Raw genomic sequence first — 19945 nt, forward strand, 5'->3', positions numbered from 1 at the left:
GCTAAGAGACTGAGCAATTGAAAATACACCATGCATCCATAAATGAACCTAGGAGGGTTAAAGAAAATATTACTCATCCGGCTAAAAACTAAGCCCATCAAATTTTTGGGCCTTACAAATTTTGTTTAGTGGACCTGAAGGGGCCTGCTTGAGCCTCAACAAGCCCCACACTAGATCCTTCATTGCATGTTTCCAATTTGTTTGAACCTTGATTTTGCGCATACCAAAATCTTTCTAGCCGTATTGAATAAAGACAAAAAAGATTGTGAAATAGCAAAATCAGATAACCCCTTAACCCAAATTTTTTGAATGGTAAATTTTCCGTTTACGTATTAGTGTTAGTAATATTGATTAGTGATTAAATATTTTGTTTAGTGATTAAGATAATTTTCAGAATTATAAAGGTTGCTTAGATGATTTTTTGGATCATGGTTCGGCGAAACAGGTTGAGGTTCGGCTCACATCTATGAGCCGAATCTACCAATTGATGAACGGTTCGGCACACTGAATCTGTTTACTGCATGCGCCTAACCTATAATTTTCAATTCCAACCCTTTTGCTAGACACTAGTTCTGCTTATATGAAAGTTTCATAGTAAGCCGAACAACATCCTGAATAGCCCGGAAAAAAAATAATTACTGGTTCGGCTTATATTTCTAAAATCGTATGAGCCGAACATCAATTTGTTATTTTTTGGGTTAAAATATTGTTATTGGTTCGGCACATATTGAGAATATCGTAATAGCCGAACCTCGTAAATGTGCTAGGTTCGGCACATATTATGATTATCGAATACGCCGAACCCCTATGCATCTCTATCTGTGACTAGGTTCGGCTTAATTTCATGAAATTTCATGCCGAACTGTTCATATACACTTACAGGAAGCTTTTGTGAAGAACAGTTCGACTAAAAACGCAATTCAATTTTGAGCCGAACCAACACTGTAACCGCCATTTAATCGATGAAAAACAGCAAATAGGAGATTGGGTTTGTAAAACTTACTTTCTTATCCTCATTTCCGGAGTTGGAGATGCAGTTGGTTTAATTTCTGGTTCAATTGGTGGTTGATTTTCAGTTTCTACACCTTCATCTTCAATTGGTTCTTCTTCTTCAATTGATGGATTAGAAGACGATTTGGTTTGTCTTGTCCCTACTTTTCTTTGTACGAGTCATTATGTGGTTGAGTTTAACCTACGATCAAATTTTTACGAATCGACAATTAATCACGATGATGAACTTTTTTTTCGCAGGAGGAGGAAGAGTTCGGCTAGAGGAGGAGGAAGAAGAGATGTTTAGGGAAACTGATTTTGATTTTTTAGAAAACTGATTTAGATTTTTGTATTAAGGGTATATAGGTAATTGAACTACCCATAGGATACCCCTTATAAGGTCACCCAAGATGGGACTATTATTTTGTATGCCTAGAAAGATTTAGGTATGCCCAAAATCAGGATTCATTTGTTTACCAATTCCTTTTCTTCTTGATCATTATTATTGTTTCATGCATTTTGATGGGTAATACTAGGTTCTTACGTCATAGTTTCAGGATCTTTGTCCTTTAGATCAAGCATTATGGTTGAGGATTTCGCTTCGCTACAGCTTAGATGTAGCGAAATCCAACTACTACGGTCCTTCGCTTGGCTTTAATATGACGATTTTTCTTCTATTCACTTCAATACAAGTATAAGTTGATCAGATCTTATCCATCTTTAAGCTAATGAATGAGTTTGAAAATTACTGAGTTTCTGTGACTTTTTGATTTGATACTGAATTTCCGTTTTCAAACTTTCACTGTTAACCTATTTTTTACTTCTATATTTTCGCTTTTAACTCTTTTATTTTACAAAAAATTCCTTTATTCCTATTATATTTCCAGTTTTTTTTACCCATAAACAATATTTATCCAATACCATTAATATAAAATTTGAAAAAAAAATAATACGGAAACGTAGTTTTCATTTTACACTATTTACACAGAAACTGAGTTTCCGTCTATAGCTAAGCAATATCCCTTCTGAATCTTCACTCTCGTTTCACTTAGCTACAATTAAGTTATAGAAAAACGAAATGCTTAACTATAGTACTTGGCCTTGACAAAATCTTTTTCAACTGAAAACTGTTGTTTCATCGTGTCCACTTTACCATAGTAACGCTCTTTACGTGCAACAAAAGGAAACCATGGTGAAGTACCTAGTTCCCGCATAGGTAAGTTGTTGTGCATATAGTTTATTTGAGTGATTGATAGGACCATAGCTATATTTACTTTTGCTTCATGAGATTTCCACAACAAACATTTCACTCTATGTGATTATTAGCTCTAGTAATTGCCCCCACAATGGCACTTGACGTTTGGCAAGTGCATGTAATGGAGGTAGTAATTAAAGTATAGTTATCGACAATTATTGAGGCGTGCAAACCCTGTTAACAACGCTAAGGAAATTGCACAACAATCTAGATGGGTTTGTTTACTCATGCTACATTGACGCTAAATCAACTCAAGCGGGCCTGGTTTATGTTCTCCTGGCTTTCCACCTGACTAAATATGTGCCGGTGGAGAATCGGTAGAGACTTGCAAGTTCCACCGGCACAATCATCCGGTCAACCATACCCAACAGAATTCCAGATTCCTCCTGGATCCTAATCCCAAACCACTTGATTTTCAAGGACCACCTAACGACAAACACGTACTAACCCCCTCTAGCTACTACTGCCCTGTGAAGCACAAACATATAGCTAGTACACCCACTGATGATTAATCGTTAGATGCTCAAAACGTAACCCAGTAGGACCTTCTCTTAGGGCATAAGAGCACGTGTTTAAAATCTAACGTAGGAAAACAATAAACGATACACCAGAAATACATACAAGTATAAGATGTACGATCCCGCCTTAAACCTAATAACTATTTCGTTGTGTTTTTCTGAGAAAACGTACAAATTATAAAGATTCAAAAAAACAAAACGAGATCTAGGAGGGAGAGGAGAGAAGAAGAAATTTGTTTTGATTCGTGAATTCATTCGATCGAATCAAAACAGATACATCTTCAATTTTAATAGATCAGAAAAGTTTTTGAAATCCTAGGGTTTGTGGAATTGATTGATTGAGATCTTTTTTCTAATGGGGAAATCAAATATGAGAATGATGATAGGTGTGATTATATTGATAACATTTTGTATATATGTTAATGGAAGAACAGATAAAGAAACAAGAGAAAGATTTTATGGGAATTTATCAATGACTGCTTCACCACCTAATTCTGATGAAGGAAGTATTGCTAAGATCTTTAATAATGTTCTTGATAAAGAGTTTTCTGATAGTGATCAACCTGAAGGTTAGTTTGGTTATTTTATTTCTTGTTTTTCTTCGTTTTTTGGGGATTCAATGTGGTTATTTTTAGTTATTTTTGTTTAATTTATTTATGACTTCATTTGGGGAAATTGATTAGTTCGGATTTGACTAAATTAGGGTTTCAGGAAGCAATTTATTAGTTTTTAGATGCTGGAAATTAGAAAGGCATGTGTTTAGTGAACATTGGTTTTGACGACTTTAACAATGTACATGACTCATGGTGCTTGAAACTTATGTTAGGAGTTTATTTGTGAACAAAGTTTATGTTAATTTTAGTGCCTTGTGGTCGTTTTTGTGGAAATTGAATTGCTTACATGAAGTCTAACTTAAAGAGAAACCTTCTCGGTTCAATACTTTCGAGAATTACTGATTATCATGGTCTTAATACCTCATAGAACCTAGACATCTACTTATGCTCATTGTGCTGATTACTTTAGTCTCTTATTTGCTGTAACACCAATCATATTAGAACAGCACATTTTGCTTGCAGTCTCTTAGTTGCTGTAACCTAGTTTCTTCAGGATATTATGAAACTTCCAGTTCTATCTAGTACATCTTGTTTGCTCGACATTATCTCCAAACATTGCTGAGTAATCTTGCTTGTATGCCAAAATATATGGTTGATCCTGTTCTGTCACATTCATAATGTTAACTTAATTATTGTCTTCATCATGACCTCAGCAACCTTCACTTCCTTCCTGACCTGCAATCTTCACACTTTATTTGTTGGACAACTTAGTCTGGTAGAGATTTTTGATTAAAAGCATTCATTTAAACCTTGCCTGAGTAATATCTGCTTCCTCAATCTTCTGATGTGTCATATCTCCTAGCTTTTAGGTACACGTTGTCTGTATGAATAATTTTAAGTAGCATCTAATTGTTCGTGACGAAAGTAATATGTGTTAGAGAAGTTGAGGGAAGTGAAGATTGCCTGGTGTTTATGAAGGAATATCTATTTCAAGGGTTTGGGCACGTATAGCATAGCCAGGATTTTTTCCGTTGGTCTGGCCAAGGTAAATGTAGGTTTTTTGAAGTATGACTATATTTGTCAAACTTGTCAATAAGACACATGTAACAAGGAAAGTTAAAACCTGAGTAGTGACGGGTCAACTTGGTCCGAGAGTGGGGCGAACAAAATACAGGACATATATGAGTGCTCTAAGTAGTCTGATAGAAGTTGAAAGCTTAGGATGGATTGAGTATGCATGCCTTGGATTACTCTATGCATTTTTTGGATTACTTGTTTTCACAATGTCATCTTTGATGATTAGGAACAAATTTAGTTAATTTTATCCATTGCTTGTCTGTCACACGCAGTTTTCCTTTCTTGATGGATGAATGTTTTTTGCTGTTATTTGTCTTACTAAGACATATAGAAATGTGTATACCACATTCTCCTCATTTATAAAACATGCTGTGTCTCTTTTGTATGATTTAACATTTCTCTTCCATCTTTTTGTTTCAGAACCTGATGCAAACAGCTTCAACAACAGTGTAGCAGATCAACAAGTAGGTGTGACATTTTTTTTAATCTAGGTACAACATTCCTTTTTGAGTCCTGAGAGCAGCTGTTTCTCACAGAACAAATTTGTTCGATATTGCCATCGACCCCAGACGTGTCTAAGTGTTTTAAGTTTAACTAAACGAGATGAAGCGACTGGTTACTCTTTTATATGGTCAAGGTTGTGTTTCCTCTTAGGACTTTAATTGCATCACCCATATACCATGATAGTCGTATCTTTCATGGCAGTATCTCGCCATGCTCTGTTTGAAGAGAATCATCAATGACAGTATAAAAATTTATTATCTTTATATTGGGAGTTCTAGATATTGCTTAGAACCACCTTGGCTCCTTATTCTTATTCGGTACACCCACCTTTTGTGTTCGCTGGTCTTTTGATACTTTCTTTGGCTGTCATCACAAATTTTGTTTTACTGTAAAAAGGCTTGTGTCGGTGGTGAGGCTTGTATCATGCAGTGTAACATATAGCTCTTTTTTAGCTTATAAGGCTGGGAAGTAAACATTTGCATACCAATATTGAACTTCAGACATGAACACAATGAAGTTGTGGATCCTACTTGCCTTCTACTGTTCTCTTGTTCTTTTCTTTTTTAGTTTTGTATATATGGTCGATCATTTTTTCACTCTCTCTACAGGCTGTGTTGGAGACTGTAGCAAAGATTACCCATGACAAGCCCAAGAAAAATGATACTCAAGAGAAGAAGTATGAATAAACTCTTCTGAAATAGATTTATCGTTATCTAGTTTCTTTTTTCTTAAAGGGAACTTGGTTTTTAATAAGTGTGCAAGTTTTGTAGAACCTCCATTCTGGTGGGTTATAACTTAAATCAATAATGTTTATCATGCAGTGCCACTAGATCTTTCCAGTTTCAAGATGTTTTTTCGTTGGAAAATGAAAATTCTGATGACATGACGACCTTAATTGATAAAAAGGTTTGTTAACAGGGAACTGGAAGGTTGTTTCTGTAAATTGATCCTCGCAAATGTATATTCCTTCTGACTTCCTGTCTTTGCTTCCCGGTTGTAGGATAATGTTTTCGTGATGTCCAACAAGAAATCGAAGTATCCAGTTCTTCAAGTTGATTTAAGGTTTATTTCCGTTGCCATTATATTTCTTCTTTCCATAACCACCATTTATCTGTGACTTATCAAAACGGGTTCATGCAGGTTGATTTCAGACTTGGTGGTTGTAATTGTTTCTGCTACAATTGGTGGAATTGTATTTTCCTGTTTGGGACAACCGGTTCGTATACTAGTATCACTTTAAATATATTTTCACCTGGGTCTGGAAAGTTCTTTTTAGTTATCGGCTTATCGCTATATGATGCCCAGATACAGTGTGATGCAATATGGATACTACTGTGTGCTTGAAAAAGAGTATACCTGGCTGTCTAAGGGAAGCATCCAACATAGAATTCCAGACCCAGTCTTTAGTATGATTTTCACATGAGGTTTTCATTCTCTTGATGCATTTGCATGCTAGGTTATCGTCGGTTATCTGCTTGCGGGATCTCTAATTGGACCAGGAGGTTTGAGTTTTATCAGTGAACTTGTCCAGGTATGCTGTCAACTATGGCATTTCATTAGGATTTCTTATAAGAAGCTATCAGTAGCTATCAGTTTTAGTCTCTCGGTGTTTATTTTTTTAACAAGCACCTGGCCGTATTACCTCATATTAGTAATTTTGTTTTTAGTTACCTTTTCCACTCTTAGACTATTAATATAGCGTTTTTCCATCCTTCTTCAGGTTGAAACTGTTGCTCAGTTTGGTGTTGTCTTTCTTCTTTTTGCATTAGGCCTTGAGTTCTCCTTAACAAAGGTAGGTAAACTGGCGATGATTTTGACATTGGTCGGGAAATTTTCATTGAATATCTTGCTCTTTGTGTAGAAGTTATCCTAATCTGCATTCACTGATGCAGTTAAAAGTTGTTGGGCCTGTTGCTGTTCTAGGAGGGCTACTCCAAGTAATCATATTTATGTTCTTATGCAGCACAATTGCCCTGGTAAAATTTGCTTCTATAGAGTTATGCTTTTAATTTATGTTATAGCTGTTGAATATTCATGCTGTAATTTATTATTCTTATATATACAGCTTATTTAGAATTATATATTGCTTCTGGTTCAGGTGTGTGGTGCACAATTATCAGAGGGTGTGTTTGTCGGTGCCTTCTTATCAATGTCATCAACTGCAGTGGTAATGCTTTCTTCATCTTCGATTTGTTTATTTTCTTTCTTCTTTTTCATTTTCGTCTCCGTTGTTGCATCTGATCAGCCTCCTTTACTTCTTCCAGGTTCTGAAGTTTTTGGTTGATAAGAACAATAACAACGCTCTTCATGGTCAAGTAACTATTGGAACACTAATTTTTCAGGTAATTGGAGATCTTTCTTGAGTAGTATATATATATATATATATATATATATATATATATATCGATGGCACATTATATCGAGCTTTTGTTATGACGAATATATCAGTATTTTCCTGTCTCCGTAATTGCAGGATTGTGCAGTTGGTTTACTCTTCGCCCTACTTCCAGTTTTGGGTGGTAATAGTGGCATTTTTCAAGGAATAATGTCCATGGCAAAGCTGTAAGTTCATTTTGTTCTACAGATATGATTGTGATGCTGTTTAAATGTATTCTCTTAATTATAACAACCTAGTATTGAAATTGAAATTTCCAGATACACCTTTTCTTATTTCTATCTTTCGTATTAGCTTCTGACTTTTTTCTTGCTTTGCGACTACTATCTTGTGCAGGTTACTTCTTTTGTCCATCTTCCTAGCTGTTGCGTCTATATTGTCCTGGTCCTTTGTTCCTCGCTTCTTGAAGCTAATGGTACAATTATCATCGCAAGTAAGTAACACCTGTCTGTGTGTGTCATTAATGTTCAACCTACTTTTTTTCTCCTTTTCTTCTCTTTTTCTTTTTTTGGGTTAAGTTTTTCTATACGGCTGAGATAAATAAGATTATGAGTAATAAAATTTGTTCTGAAGATTTTATTTTACATTGCTATTGTTGTCAATGAAATTTTTGACAAGCTAATAAAGATATCTACATGATTTTGTTGGGTTTAGTTTCTAGCAAAAACCATGTAGAAGAAAACTAAGCAACACGCTGCTCCTGCCAAAAGTTACTGTTTCAGGATGTTATGTCTTACTGGCCACTTGGCTCAACAAAGTTTTAAAAAAATTAAACCTCATTATATCTGCATGATTGGCTTTTTTGCTTAAATAAAGCTAAGAAGTAACATTTTTTAAGTGTCCTGCTCTAATTATTACTGAGGAGCTTTATAGAGAGATTGCTGACTTTATAGTTGAAGGTTTATAGATATCCGTTGATCATATTGTGTATAATATCTGATCTGATACTGTCTCTTAAGTTAATAACCAGCTGAATTATATGTTGGTATGCAGACAAATGAACTCTATCAGCTTGCTGCTGTGGCTTTCTGCCTATTGTCAGCTTGGGTGAGTCCCAACACGTAACGGTTTCTCTAATAATTATCTTTTTTAGTAACAGATCCTAATGCTTTACTCTGGGATGCACTTTTTCAGTGTAGTGATAAACTGGGGTTGAGTCTTGAGTTGGGATCATTTGTAGCTGGCGTTATGATATCTACCACTGACTTTGCCCAACACACTTTAGACCAGGTAGTCACTTCGTTCCTGATAGGCTGTATTATTCTAATTGTATGTTGGTCAATCATACACTGGCAGTCCTCTGTTAAACTAAATGAACCCCTTCTATTTTCTTTCCTTCTCTGTTTGTAAATACATACGTAGGCTATCACAGTTTGTTACAATTTACATGTTATGAGCACTGGTTATGTGAAAATATTGATTTAGTGTGTATCTTCGGAAGGTTCACTTTAGCTTGTTGCATATTTCAAGTAGAGGTAGTGTTTATGTGCATTTCGTTTTACTATGTAGATTGTCGTAGGCAACATATTTGGCAAAGCATCTACAGTACGCAGTGAGGGTTGTGGTGGAATCATGGATGTGGCCATGTCTTTATGAGTTAAAGTACATATCCTTGGATGACTTTTAAGCATGGGTATGAAGCCAATGCGTGCTGTAGAACACAAGATATGCGTGGACCTATACAAACAATTCTTAACCATCTAAATGAATGTGTTCCTTCAAAAGCTGTTTTTACTTGATGAGATGACATTGTTTTTAATTGTCGCTTTCATATAATGCAGGTGGAACCAATTCGCAATTTGTTTGCCGCTCTTTTCCTTGCTAGTATTGGAATGCTCATAAATGTCCACTTCTTGTGGAACCATGTTGATATTTTACTTGCGTCCGTGATTCTGGTTGTAGTCATTAAGACCACTGTGGTCACGATGGTGACTAAAGCATTTGGATACAATATCAAGACATCAATGCTTGTAAGTGTAATAGAACTTGTTCAAAGTGGTTTCTTTGTTTCTACAGGTTATTCTTTACTTTGTATCTAACTTTTCTATGTGTTCCAAAGGTGGGTGTGCTTCTGGCGCAAATTGGAGAATTTGCCTTTGTTCTTTTAAGTCGTGCCTCTAATATTCACCTTGTTGAGGTTCTGTCTCCCTCTTGCTCTATCCATTTACTTTGAAGTGAATAAACTACTTATAGCAGTGGTAATTGTCTATTTATTTTAGCGTCGGCAAACTACGCGTAATAATTGAATACCATTTTCCATTTCAGGGAAAAATGTATCTTCTTCTCCTGGGAACAACAGCTTTCAGTCTGGTGAGCTTCTTTTCTGCTGGGAATCAAATTAGTTGGAGATGAATTATTTTTTTGACATTGTTCTACTGGGTATATTTTTACAGGTAACCACTCCTCTCATGTTCAAGTTGATACCTGCTCTGATGCATCTGGGTGTTCTCATGCACTGGTTTCCTGCAGAAAGCACACAGAATGAGGTGTGATTCCTAACTTTAATTACCATAAAGTGATTCAAACCAATTTACTTCTCTTTTGCGCACTCACATGATTTTCGAGCTTTAATTGTTACAGCATATACTGGCTGGTCGTACAACTTCAATCGAAGTAACACATGCTTTGGATATACTTGCAAAGCCAAACAGTCCGAAAGTCCGACAGCAAACTCATCAACCAGTAAGTTTGTCATGTTTATATATGTGCACTGGAGTGTTTACATCTTTCACATTAGGGATAGCAGTGTGATAGTGTGTTCCGCTTAATCATGAAATAGCCCCTTGTTTAAGTTTCTCACAATTATATTACTGGGTTATCATGAAAACTAAAATATCAGCATGTTATTAGCAGGAGAGGAGTAGAGGACTTCCATGATACAAAAACACTAATAGCTTGTTTTGATCTTCAATTTTGATGCTGCTGATATATCTGATACAATCAAATGGATCACCGAATTGATGTGGATTTATTTGGTTTATTGTCGCCGCTGAGTCGAAGGCAAAATCTGGAAACAACATGTAACAGGAAAAGCAATTTCTCAGCTGAACTCGGCTCGGAGGCCTCATGTAAAATTGTATTTTTTTGGTATACTGTAAATAGGACTCTGTTGGGTCTGGTAAAACTGGTTTGTTGCTAATCATCGAGTTAAGCAAATTTACTAAAGACGATCCCTCACACGAGTAATTTTACTGTGGGAAGGTGGATTGTATTTTGTAGACTGGAAAAGATAATTTAACAAGCAGAGTTTTCACTTGCCCACTACTCTCTTATTCTGTAACTTTTGACATTATAACTTTGTGGTTGCATACCGAGTGCTATACTGTTCAAGCGTGCAAGAATGGCCTCTTTGATCTGTTGACTGATGTAAAACTAAAATGATTATTGAGGTGAATAAAATAATTTCATTATTCTTCAAATCAAGGACCTAAGGTTAATCTTTTATAGATTCACACTGGTGCCTTTTAGAGGCCATTTTTCAGGTCTGCTATGTTTCTTTGCATGACTGAAACATTTTGCAAGGGGATTTACGCTCAGTTTTTCTACCACTTAGAACACTACGTTCCTGTAGTTTCTTAGTCTTGGCTTCTGAATAGTATCGTCACCTTCAAAATCTTCCATTGGAATTTTGATAATCGGAAACATGGATGACAGTCATGCTTCGCGCACACAGTTTAATCTGTCCATGCAACGCGCACCCTGCTTAATTTGTCCATTCCAAAAAGTTTAAAATCCTGTCACCCAATCCAAGCACTCACAAAGAGAATCCGATTCTTTTATTTCTGCATCACAATGTATCCGTGGTTAAGCAAATCCATGCAAACATGAAACTTGCCTGAAGATGGAATCTTTTTCACCAACCATCTGCAATGTGTCAAACACTATAAATCTCGTTTTCTCCTATAAATATGAATCCAAACTCATTCACCATTTCACACCTCAATCTCAATCTACAAAATCTCAAAGAGTTAATTCAGTATGGCGACAAAGTCCTATTTGTTTTCTCTCGGTCTTTGCATCCTTCTCTTGCATGGTTGTGTAGCTCAGATAGAGCAACAAGGAGGAGGATGGCAAAGCCAGCAGCAGCAACGACAGCCACAACGTCGATACCAAGCAGGTCAAAGCCAATGTCAAATCCAGAGCTTAAATGCTCAAGAACCTAACCGCAGATTTGAGTCAGAGGCAGGTGTAACTGAGTTTTGGGATCAGACAAATGAACAATTCGACTGCGCCGGTGTATCTGCTACTCGGCACATTATCCAGCCTAGAGGACTTCTTTTACCTTCTTTTGACAATGCACCAAGACTGATGTACATAGTTCAAGGCATGCCCGTTTTTATATGCACAGCTTATTTTCTTCATATTATTGCAACTAACATTTGAGCTTATTGTCAGATATTCATAACACAAAAAATTAATATTCTACATGTCCATCCAGGTAGGGGAATGACTGGAGCACTCATTCCTGGATGCCCTGAAACATTCCACTCGATACAGCAAACTCAACGATTGAGAGAAAGAGGACAGCAACAGAGATCCAGAGACCAGCACCAAAAGATTCGCCAGATCCAACAAGGAGACATCGTGGCTTTGCCAACCGGTGTAGCACATTGGTGCTACAACGAGGGTGAAACCCCACTTGTCATGGTTGTTGTTCATGACACCAGTAACAATGCTAACCAGCTTGACCGTAACCTCAGGGTACGAAAATCTATCACGGACCAACTATTTAGTTTGACAGCTGCACTCTAATAATCACTGACTCGATTTTTGCTTGTTGAATGTAAACAGAAATTCCAACTGGCCGGAAGCCAGCAATCACAGACTGGGACGGCGTACCAACAACAACAACAGCAGCAACGTAGAGGGCAGCAAGAGATCCCAACAAACAACATTTTCAATGGATTCAACGTTGAGACTTTGGCTGAGGCTTTTGGTGTGAGTACTGAGACAGCTAGAAAACTACAAGGACAAGATGACCAGAGAGGTAACATAGTCTTCGTTCAAGAAGGACTTCAAGTGATTAGGCCACAGAGGGGAGAAGAAGAGGAGAGTGAAGAGCAATACCCAGTAACTAATGGAGTAGAAGAGACTATCTGTAGCATGAGACTCAAGCAAAACATAGCCAACCCAACTCGCGCTGATATTTACTCTGAAAAGGGTGGAAGAATCACTAGCCTTAACAGCCAAAAGTTACCCATCCTTAACTTCATCCAAATGAGTGCTGAGAGAGGTGTTCTTTACCAGAATGCACTAGTGGCACCACACTGGCACTTAAACGCCCACAGTGTGATTTACGTTACAAGAGGAAATGCAAGAGTTCAGGTTGTAGGCAACGCCGGTCGTCAAGTCTTCAATGGACAACTCAATCAAGGACAAATTTTGGTTGTTCCTCAGAACTTTGCAGTGGTGAAACAAGCTGGAAATGAAGGATTTGAATGGGTAGCTTTCAAGACTAACGACAATGCAATGATGAGCCCACTAGTTGGAAAGACTTCTGCTTTGAGAGCAATGCCTGCAGATGTGCTAATGAATGCTTATCAAATCTCAAGGGAAGAAGCTAACAGGTTGAAGAATAACAGAAGAGAAGAGACCATGATACTTACTCCAGGACTTAGCTCGCAGGTTAGACTTGCGCTCAAGTCTGAGACCGTGAGTAATTAAGATGTCGTACGTGTTTTTCTTCTAGCCTAGATAATAATAGTAGTAGTACTAGTAGTACTAGTTTGGTTAGCTAGCTTGGGGTATTAATAAAAGCTGCTACATATATAATGCAGTATGTTACAACTAGTTGAGTGCAACAAATGAAATAAAATTACAGTTTTCTAGCTCAAACTTCTCTCCAATTTCCTTATGTCTCTCGACTCTCTCCGATACAAATCAATCATTTGCAAATCTCTTTGTTTGTTGGGAAATATCTGTTTGATCAAATCTTCATATACGATTATGATAACAGCAGTAATATGTGTGTTTGGTGTGTGCACTTGAATCCACGGCGCAAGATTTTATTTTATTTTTGAAGAAAGCTTAGATTTGAAACCTTGTCATGTGACAAGGTTTGAAACCTTGCTTCTAGTAATGTATGCATGAATCTGGTGTGCTTCTACTTTCACTTTCCAGAATATATGCTGAAGCTGCAGCTGAACTCCAGAATAGACATTCTGAAAAGAAAAAAACATCTCTGGAGGAAGATATTAGAAAGGAATTCCATTCGTAGAGGGAACTTGGGAAGGAAGCACGATATTTCCTTGTTTAGTTTTCTCGTTTTACTTAGGACTTCTTTTCAGAATAGAAGGTGAAATAGGATTGTGCTAACTGCTGTATAGGCCAAGCTAGCCAATGAAATTAGAGACCGGGTCTAAGTAAGTTTTTATAAGGCGGCATCTCTTTCCTATATATATATATATATATATTGTGTCGGGGAATAATATTCATAAGTTTTCAGAGAGATCTTTCAAGAAAACGAAAGAGAAGAAGTCTGACAAAAACACAAGAAAGCAAGATGGAAAAGCATCAGAAGTACCCTTTAGGAGCGGAGCATTACAATCTGTTTGAAGAAATAGGTAGCGGAGCTACTGCAACAATTTATCGTGCAGTTTGTATTCCAACACAAGAAACTGTTGCAATCAAAGTGTTGGATTTCGAAAAGGAGAACACTGAATTGTGTAAAATCGCTCATGAAGCACAGACCATGACTTTGATGGATCAGCCAAATCTCTTGAAGGCTCACTGTTCGTTCGTCACAGATCATTATCTGTGGGTTGTTATGCCATTCATGGCTGCTTCATGTCAACATATCATGAATACAGCTTTTCCAGATGGATTCGAAGAGGCTGTGATCGCTACGATTTTACGTGAAGTTTTGAAAGGATTAGTGAACATACACCAGCATGGGGACATACATCGAGATGTGAAGGCAGGCAATATTTTAATGGATTCACGCGGTGCAATAAAGCTTTGTGATTTTGGTGCTTCCGCAAGCCTTTTTGATGAGGGGAAGAGGCTACATGGAAGAAACACTTTTACGGGAACTTTCTGCTGGATGGCACCTGAGGTTATGGAGGAAGAAGAATACGACTTTAAGGCTGACATCTGGTCTTTTGGTATAACAGCGTTGGAACTTGCTCATGGGCATGCCCCGTACTCTGAATTTCCTTCGATGAAGATTCTTATGAAGATTATACGAGATGCACCGCCTAGTCTTGATCATAGCGAAAAGGACAAGAAGTTCTCAAAGTCTTTCCGAAAAATGATCGAGAAGTGTTTGGTGAAAGACCCTCGTAAGCGTCTTTCAGCACAAGAATTATTAAAGCATCCCTTCTTCAAGAAAGCTCGGTCCAGTGAGTATATTACACGCACACTGCTGAAAGAGCTACCTAGTCTGGGGCATTCCACTAAAGAATCAAAGATAAAACAGGACATGGTTATACAGAAGAAATTGGCAGAAGTGGAAAGGGGAGATATAGGACGGTACAAAAAAGGGTTCAGCGGTTGGAATTTCGACGTTGAAGCTATAAAGACACAGGCTTCACAGCTTCCGGATGATGGAGAATTGACCCCTCTGCTCGAGTGGCTGATTGAATACAGATACAGTGTATTTTAATAGTTCCTGTTGAATACAGTGTATTTCAAACATAAAATATATATAATCAAGTTTGTAGTTTTTTTAGATGCTTTGAGTTGAGTGGTCTTTTGATGACTGATCCCGTCTTAGTATATATCTTTTGTTGTTTTCAGCTGATTCTGAAACTTGTTCAAAAGATTCATCCGCAGTCCGGACCCTATAAAAATCCCAATTTTGTGCTAATTAGGTTTGCAGTAAACTTTACAGCCCTCTGTCTGGGCACTATGAGTTGGTGTCTGCAGGAACACTTGCAGAGATTTAGACATATTTCGCAGAGATTTCTATTTTTCTCTAATGTTATTAAGCTCATCAAATCCAAGTCTTACATTGAAGTTCAATTTCCTAGTATAACAAAAAAATCAGGAGGAACACATTCAGATACCCTTCTCAAGCATAGCTCGAACTCTCATTGGAAGACCGTAGAGCTTAATGAACCCAGCAGCATCTGCCTGATCATAAATCTGCCCGCTCTCGAATGATGATATATCTTGCCTGTACAAGCTGTATGGGCTTGTTCTGCCTGTTACAGTGACCGATCCTTTGTATAGTTTTAGAGTCACAGATCCTGTTGTGGTCTCTGTAATTTTCTTCATGAATTCGTCCATTGATTCGCGGAGTGGATCGAACCACCTTCCTGCGTAAACTAGCTCTGCATATTTTAAGGCAAGTTGGTCTTTCACCTGAATTGTCTCACGGTCAAGTGTTAATGACTCTAGCTCTCTGACAGCAGAGAAGAGGATGGTTCCACCAGGCGTCTCATATACACCACGGCTTTTCATTCCCACAAGACGGTTCTCAACCATATCGATTCGGCCAATTCCATGTCTCCCACCAGTTTCATTGAGCTGTGAGAGGAGCGATGCTGGAGAGAGCTCTTTCCCATTTACTGAGACGGGGATTCCGGAAACTATTCCAATTTCAACGTATCTGAAATGCATAAGAAGTGCAAACCATCTCACATGATTATAACTGGGAAAGAAAAGAGAAAAGACTAGCCTATGGTGATACTGAAGAACAAATTAGGACACACAGACAAGCACTGCTAACTTACTCAGGCTGGTCGGGTGCATCTTCAGGGTCAACTGACATCATGTACATATCCTTCGTTGGTTCATTCGCTGGATCTTCCAGAATATCTCCCTTTTATGACACAGATCAAAGAAACAATAGAAGTTCAGAGAACAGAAAGGATGAGGTTTTCTTCATCTGGACACAATTTCAAGCAAGGGAGGTGTCTACTAGCTCGGCAAATAAGAAAATTCAACGAGTTTATTGAACGAACAAATCATCCATGTGAAAGGTCGAAGGAGGCCTCACAAAAAGTGGAACATGTTGTTCCATCCGATGCAAGCGGGAGAAAATCGGATTAATACCCCAGCAGTAGTCCTAGGTGTAAATGAAATAATTCACTTAAAAAGAATGTTTACCTCATGACTAAGGTGCCACAGGTTCCGGTCTCTGCTGTAGATAGATTTTTTGGTCACTGGAATAGGTATATTGTGTTTCTTAGCATACTCGATAGCATCTTCGCGTCCTGTAATTTCCCACTCTCTCCATGGAGCTACAACGTTGAGTTCAGGATTCAGAGCAAAAAAGGTGAGTTCAAATCGAACCTGCAGGACAAAGTTGCAAGGTAAGACAAAAAAGAACATGAGAATACAGAGACAGTGTATTCCAAAAATGTCATGCGCTAGACATACCTGATCATTTCCCTTCCCTGTGCACCCATGTGAAACAGCGTCAGCTCCAACTTCTTTAGCAACATCAACCATTGCCTACAAAGTAGATGTATTGAAAACTTCCTTTAGGTGTTCCACATTATAATACATAAGACAGTATGAATGGAATCAAAAATAAAGCATCACATAGACTGTCAAAATATCAAGACCAGTAAAATTACCAAACCACCCAGTCAACCACTAGAAAGAGCATCCTAGTAAAATTCATGGAAAAGGGGCCAAAATAGATGCCACCTTGATAGTGTATGATAACCATCCACTAGAAAAGCAGATGACCCAGAAACTCTCTTTCCGTGGGGCTTAAATAGATTCGGAATCACTTTAAAGAAGAACTTTATGTATCTACCTTATAGAGGATCTAGATTTGTAGTAAAAAAAGCGCAGAATACAAGACGAACCTTAGCAATAACAGGGCGCGCCATAGAAGTTCCCAGCAAATACTTCCTTTCGTAGATGGCACCAGCTCGCAAGCAAGGAAATATGTAATCTTTGACAAACTCTTCCTGTAAATCCTTGACAACTAATTGGCAAGCTCCACTTCCTTTAGCTTTTGCTTCCAATCCATCCAATTCCTTGATACCCTGCAACAATTAAGGACCAGAAGTAAGTAACGAAAAATAACAGACAGAAAGAAGGTTATAACAAGTTCATGTATGGTATCACTGTAAGAATCCAAGTAAAACTAATATTTATACTGAACTTGAGCATAGCATAGCCTAAGAGTTACATTTATTTATCTCAAATTCAAAGTTAATGATGCTCATAACATACTTGTCCAACATCGGCAGTGAAGCAAACAACTTCGCAACCGTAGTTCTCCCTGCAATGGAAATCGACAGAAAAATATGAACTCTGACAAATATAAAAAACGACAATATAAAACTGCATATTTAACTGGAATAAACAATTGAACCCCCAATCCATATCCGTGAACACCTTTGCCAAAAGAATCGCGACATTCATATAAAATAGATACACTCCATACAACAAAATGCAGCCGTAAACCACTCAACAACATTTTACCTTAGCCATGGGACAATAACTGAGGTATCCAAACCACCACTATAAGCTAAAACCACTTTATTCAACTTTCCACGCAGACCACCACCAGTCTTTGGAGACACAGAAACATCAACCCCCTTTTCACTTGCCGCAACCGCCTGAATAGCTGCATGAAGGGGATACCAAAATAAAATGAATCAAAATCATATTCAAAAGACCCCCTTAAGCCAGATTTTCAAAAGCTTGCCCTAAGGACGGCGGTTTTCTCAAAGTGACTACTAGTACATCTAAATTGCCCCAATGTTAATCAGATATGAACAGAACTACAATGAATATTTCAAAAACAAACTCATCAGCTAAAATCAAGCTAAAATGAATGAATACCTTTGTTATTGGAAGCTCGAGTGAGGTTGAGATTGTTGTGAACTAGGGCATTCCCATTAAACCCACTTGACACCGATGAAAACTTGTTCGAATAGCATATTTGATTACGACCTAAAGCTGATTCTGTAATCAGTTAAGAAAATAAAAATCTAATCAAATCCAAGAAACAAAAATAAAAATGTCAATCATTAATCGGTTTCAGCAAAATTTCAAGCTTTTCAATCGAAGGAAAAGCTGATTTTTTTATTTGGTACCTGGTTTGCTAGCTCCATTGAAGACGAAATTGGTAGAGGAAGAAGATGAAATAGCACGTAACTGAGCCATGAGTTAGCACAGTCTGTCTTGCAGCAGGCAGAAGATAAGAAGAGTTTTAGGGTTTCTTAACTCTTTCTTCTTTCTTTCTTTCTTATCACTGGACAGAAAGGAGGGGAGGGGCAGCCAATAGTGTTTTAATTTTTGGGAACTCAGTGACTCGTGAGTGTCTTTATTTTTGGGGCCTAAGACTAAGGGCTACTCGTTCGTTCGAAAGAGAGTATGAAAGTTTTCACCATATGGCTAATGAAATACCGTGCGAAGAAAAGAGAAAGAAAAACGGCAAATCAATTATCGTGTAAATCTTAGTTTTTTCTTTTTTTTCTTTTTTGAAAAAGGAAGATTATATTAAAGAAAAAATAAAATGAAAATAGTACAAACCTAAGAACAACACATCATCGACTACATATGAATGGTTGTATCCCAATGAAAAAGAACTTGATTTACAGAAATAAATCTATAAACATCGCTATCCGAAAGCCACAAGACAACCGTCTACTTGATATGCAAAGTAAGTTCCTCAACCTCCATAGCCATGTCTCCAAAAATTCTTCGATTCCTTTCATTCTACAAGTGCCACATTACAACATAACTCACCTTCCACCAAACCTCCCTACACCTGCCTGGTAGATTATTTAGTTTCCAAGCTTTGAAAAGTTTCTTCACGGTATCAGGGGAAACCCAACAAATTTTAAATGCGTTAAAGAAATTAGACCAAACTTCATACGCATATTGACAACATACAAGAATATGATCTCCAGTTTCAACCACCTTCTTGCAAAAAGGAGATTTATCATCTTGAACATCCACACCCCTATATTTCAACATACTCAAGGTTGGTAAAGAATTATGAGAATTAGCCAACAACATAAAACTTATCTTTGAAGGAATAGTTTTCTGCCACAAGTACTTGTCAACGCCTTGGTCGTCAGTATTACTCAATTGCAATTCATAACATTTCTTCACCGAGAAACCACCCAAAATGTCCACTACATCATTCTCGTCATTCAGTCTGTCTGCATAGCCAAATCTTAGGTTATTAAAAACCAAAATAAAAATATTAGACAAATGCATTATAGGTAAATTTAATATTTCGATAAATAAAAATCTTATTAAATCTTATATCAAAATTACAATAAATTTTTTTTGGATTAGACAAGTGTCGTATAGTCCCTCTACTTACTCCTTTCCTACGGTGAAAAACTTACTCTATCATATAGTCTGTCAACCATTTTGAAAGAGACAGAGTGTTTTAACACTTTATCTTATAGCTCTTGCTATAATAGGTACTCAGTAGTGATTGCACTTTGCATATTTGACATTAACAGCCGGTTTGGGAAATGGAAACGGAAGTGTTACTTGGATGATCGTTCTCAAAAGTAAAAAACAATTTTTCCTTGCGTAAGAAAGACAATATTCTTATTTTTATTTTATTTATTTTGAGAATTATTATGAAATTTAGTTGTTTAAATGCCAGAAACAACTAAACGTAAAAGTCAGAAACAAAAATATTTTGTTTCACAAGAAGTGAATTTTTCTGCTTAAAAAGTCGTTCTGAAATTATATAACCAAATTGGTTTTTCACGTTTTT

At 37.2% G+C, this 19945-nt stretch overlaps 4 protein-coding genes across 5 annotated transcripts; 3 read left to right on the top strand and 1 right to left on the bottom strand.

The window, feature by feature from the left end:
• The first annotated feature begins 2929 nt into the window (after positions 1 to 2929).
• LOC113275049 (K(+) efflux antiporter 5-like) lies at positions 2930 to 10557 on the top strand. Of its 2 annotated transcripts, none has more exons than XM_026524481.1 (21): positions 2930 to 3332; positions 4815 to 4858; positions 5507 to 5574; positions 5720 to 5804; positions 5899 to 5960; positions 6039 to 6114; positions 6355 to 6429; positions 6619 to 6690; positions 6791 to 6874; positions 6997 to 7065; positions 7163 to 7240; positions 7372 to 7460; positions 7630 to 7726; positions 8287 to 8340; positions 8428 to 8523; positions 9075 to 9263; positions 9353 to 9430; positions 9559 to 9603; positions 9687 to 9779; positions 9874 to 9975; positions 10144 to 10557. In XM_026524481.1, the coding sequence occupies exons 1-21, from the start codon at positions 3119 to 3121 to the stop codon at positions 10168 to 10170; spliced, it is 1797 nt and encodes a 598-aa protein (XP_026380266.1). In that variant the 5' UTR covers positions 2930 to 3118; the 3' UTR covers positions 10171 to 10557. The 2 variants fall into 2 exon arrangements, with proteins under 2 accessions (XP_026380266.1, XP_026380267.1); XM_026524482.1 differs by having other exon boundaries at positions 10147 to 10557.
• A 702-nt stretch (positions 10558 to 11259) lies between these two features.
• Positions 11260 to 13085, top strand: LOC113273680 (11S globulin subunit beta-like). The gene is made up of 3 exons (XM_026523323.1): positions 11260 to 11617; positions 11732 to 11994; positions 12085 to 13085. The coding sequence occupies exons 1-3, from the start codon at positions 11272 to 11274 to the stop codon at positions 12955 to 12957; spliced, it is 1482 nt and encodes a 493-aa protein (XP_026379108.1). The 5' UTR covers positions 11260 to 11271; the 3' UTR covers positions 12958 to 13085.
• Positions 13086 to 13795: 710 nt separating this feature from the next.
• LOC113272266 (serine/threonine-protein kinase fray2-like) lies at positions 13796 to 14896 on the top strand. The gene has a single exon (XM_026522131.1). The coding sequence runs from the start codon at positions 13796 to 13798 to the stop codon at positions 14894 to 14896; it is 1101 nt and encodes a 366-aa protein (XP_026377916.1).
• A 286-nt stretch (positions 14897 to 15182) lies between these two features.
• Positions 15183 to 18495, bottom strand: LOC113275050 (argininosuccinate synthase, chloroplastic-like). Its single transcript, XM_026524483.1, has 9 exons — positions 18297 to 18495; positions 18043 to 18165; positions 17680 to 17824; positions 17428 to 17476; positions 17055 to 17237; positions 16618 to 16692; positions 16345 to 16530; positions 15969 to 16057; positions 15183 to 15844 (listed from the first exon to the last, which is right to left on the bottom strand). The coding sequence occupies exons 1-9, from the start codon at positions 18364 to 18366 to the stop codon at positions 15292 to 15294; spliced, it is 1473 nt and encodes a 490-aa protein (XP_026380268.1). The 5' UTR covers positions 18367 to 18495; the 3' UTR covers positions 15183 to 15291.
• Positions 18496 to 19945: the final 1450 nt, after the last annotated feature.

This window comes from Papaver somniferum, chromosome 4 (assembly GCF_003573695.1).
Source record: "Papaver somniferum cultivar HN1 chromosome 4, ASM357369v1, whole genome shotgun sequence".
Taxonomy (NCBI): domain Eukaryota; kingdom Viridiplantae; phylum Streptophyta; class Magnoliopsida; order Ranunculales; family Papaveraceae; genus Papaver; species Papaver somniferum.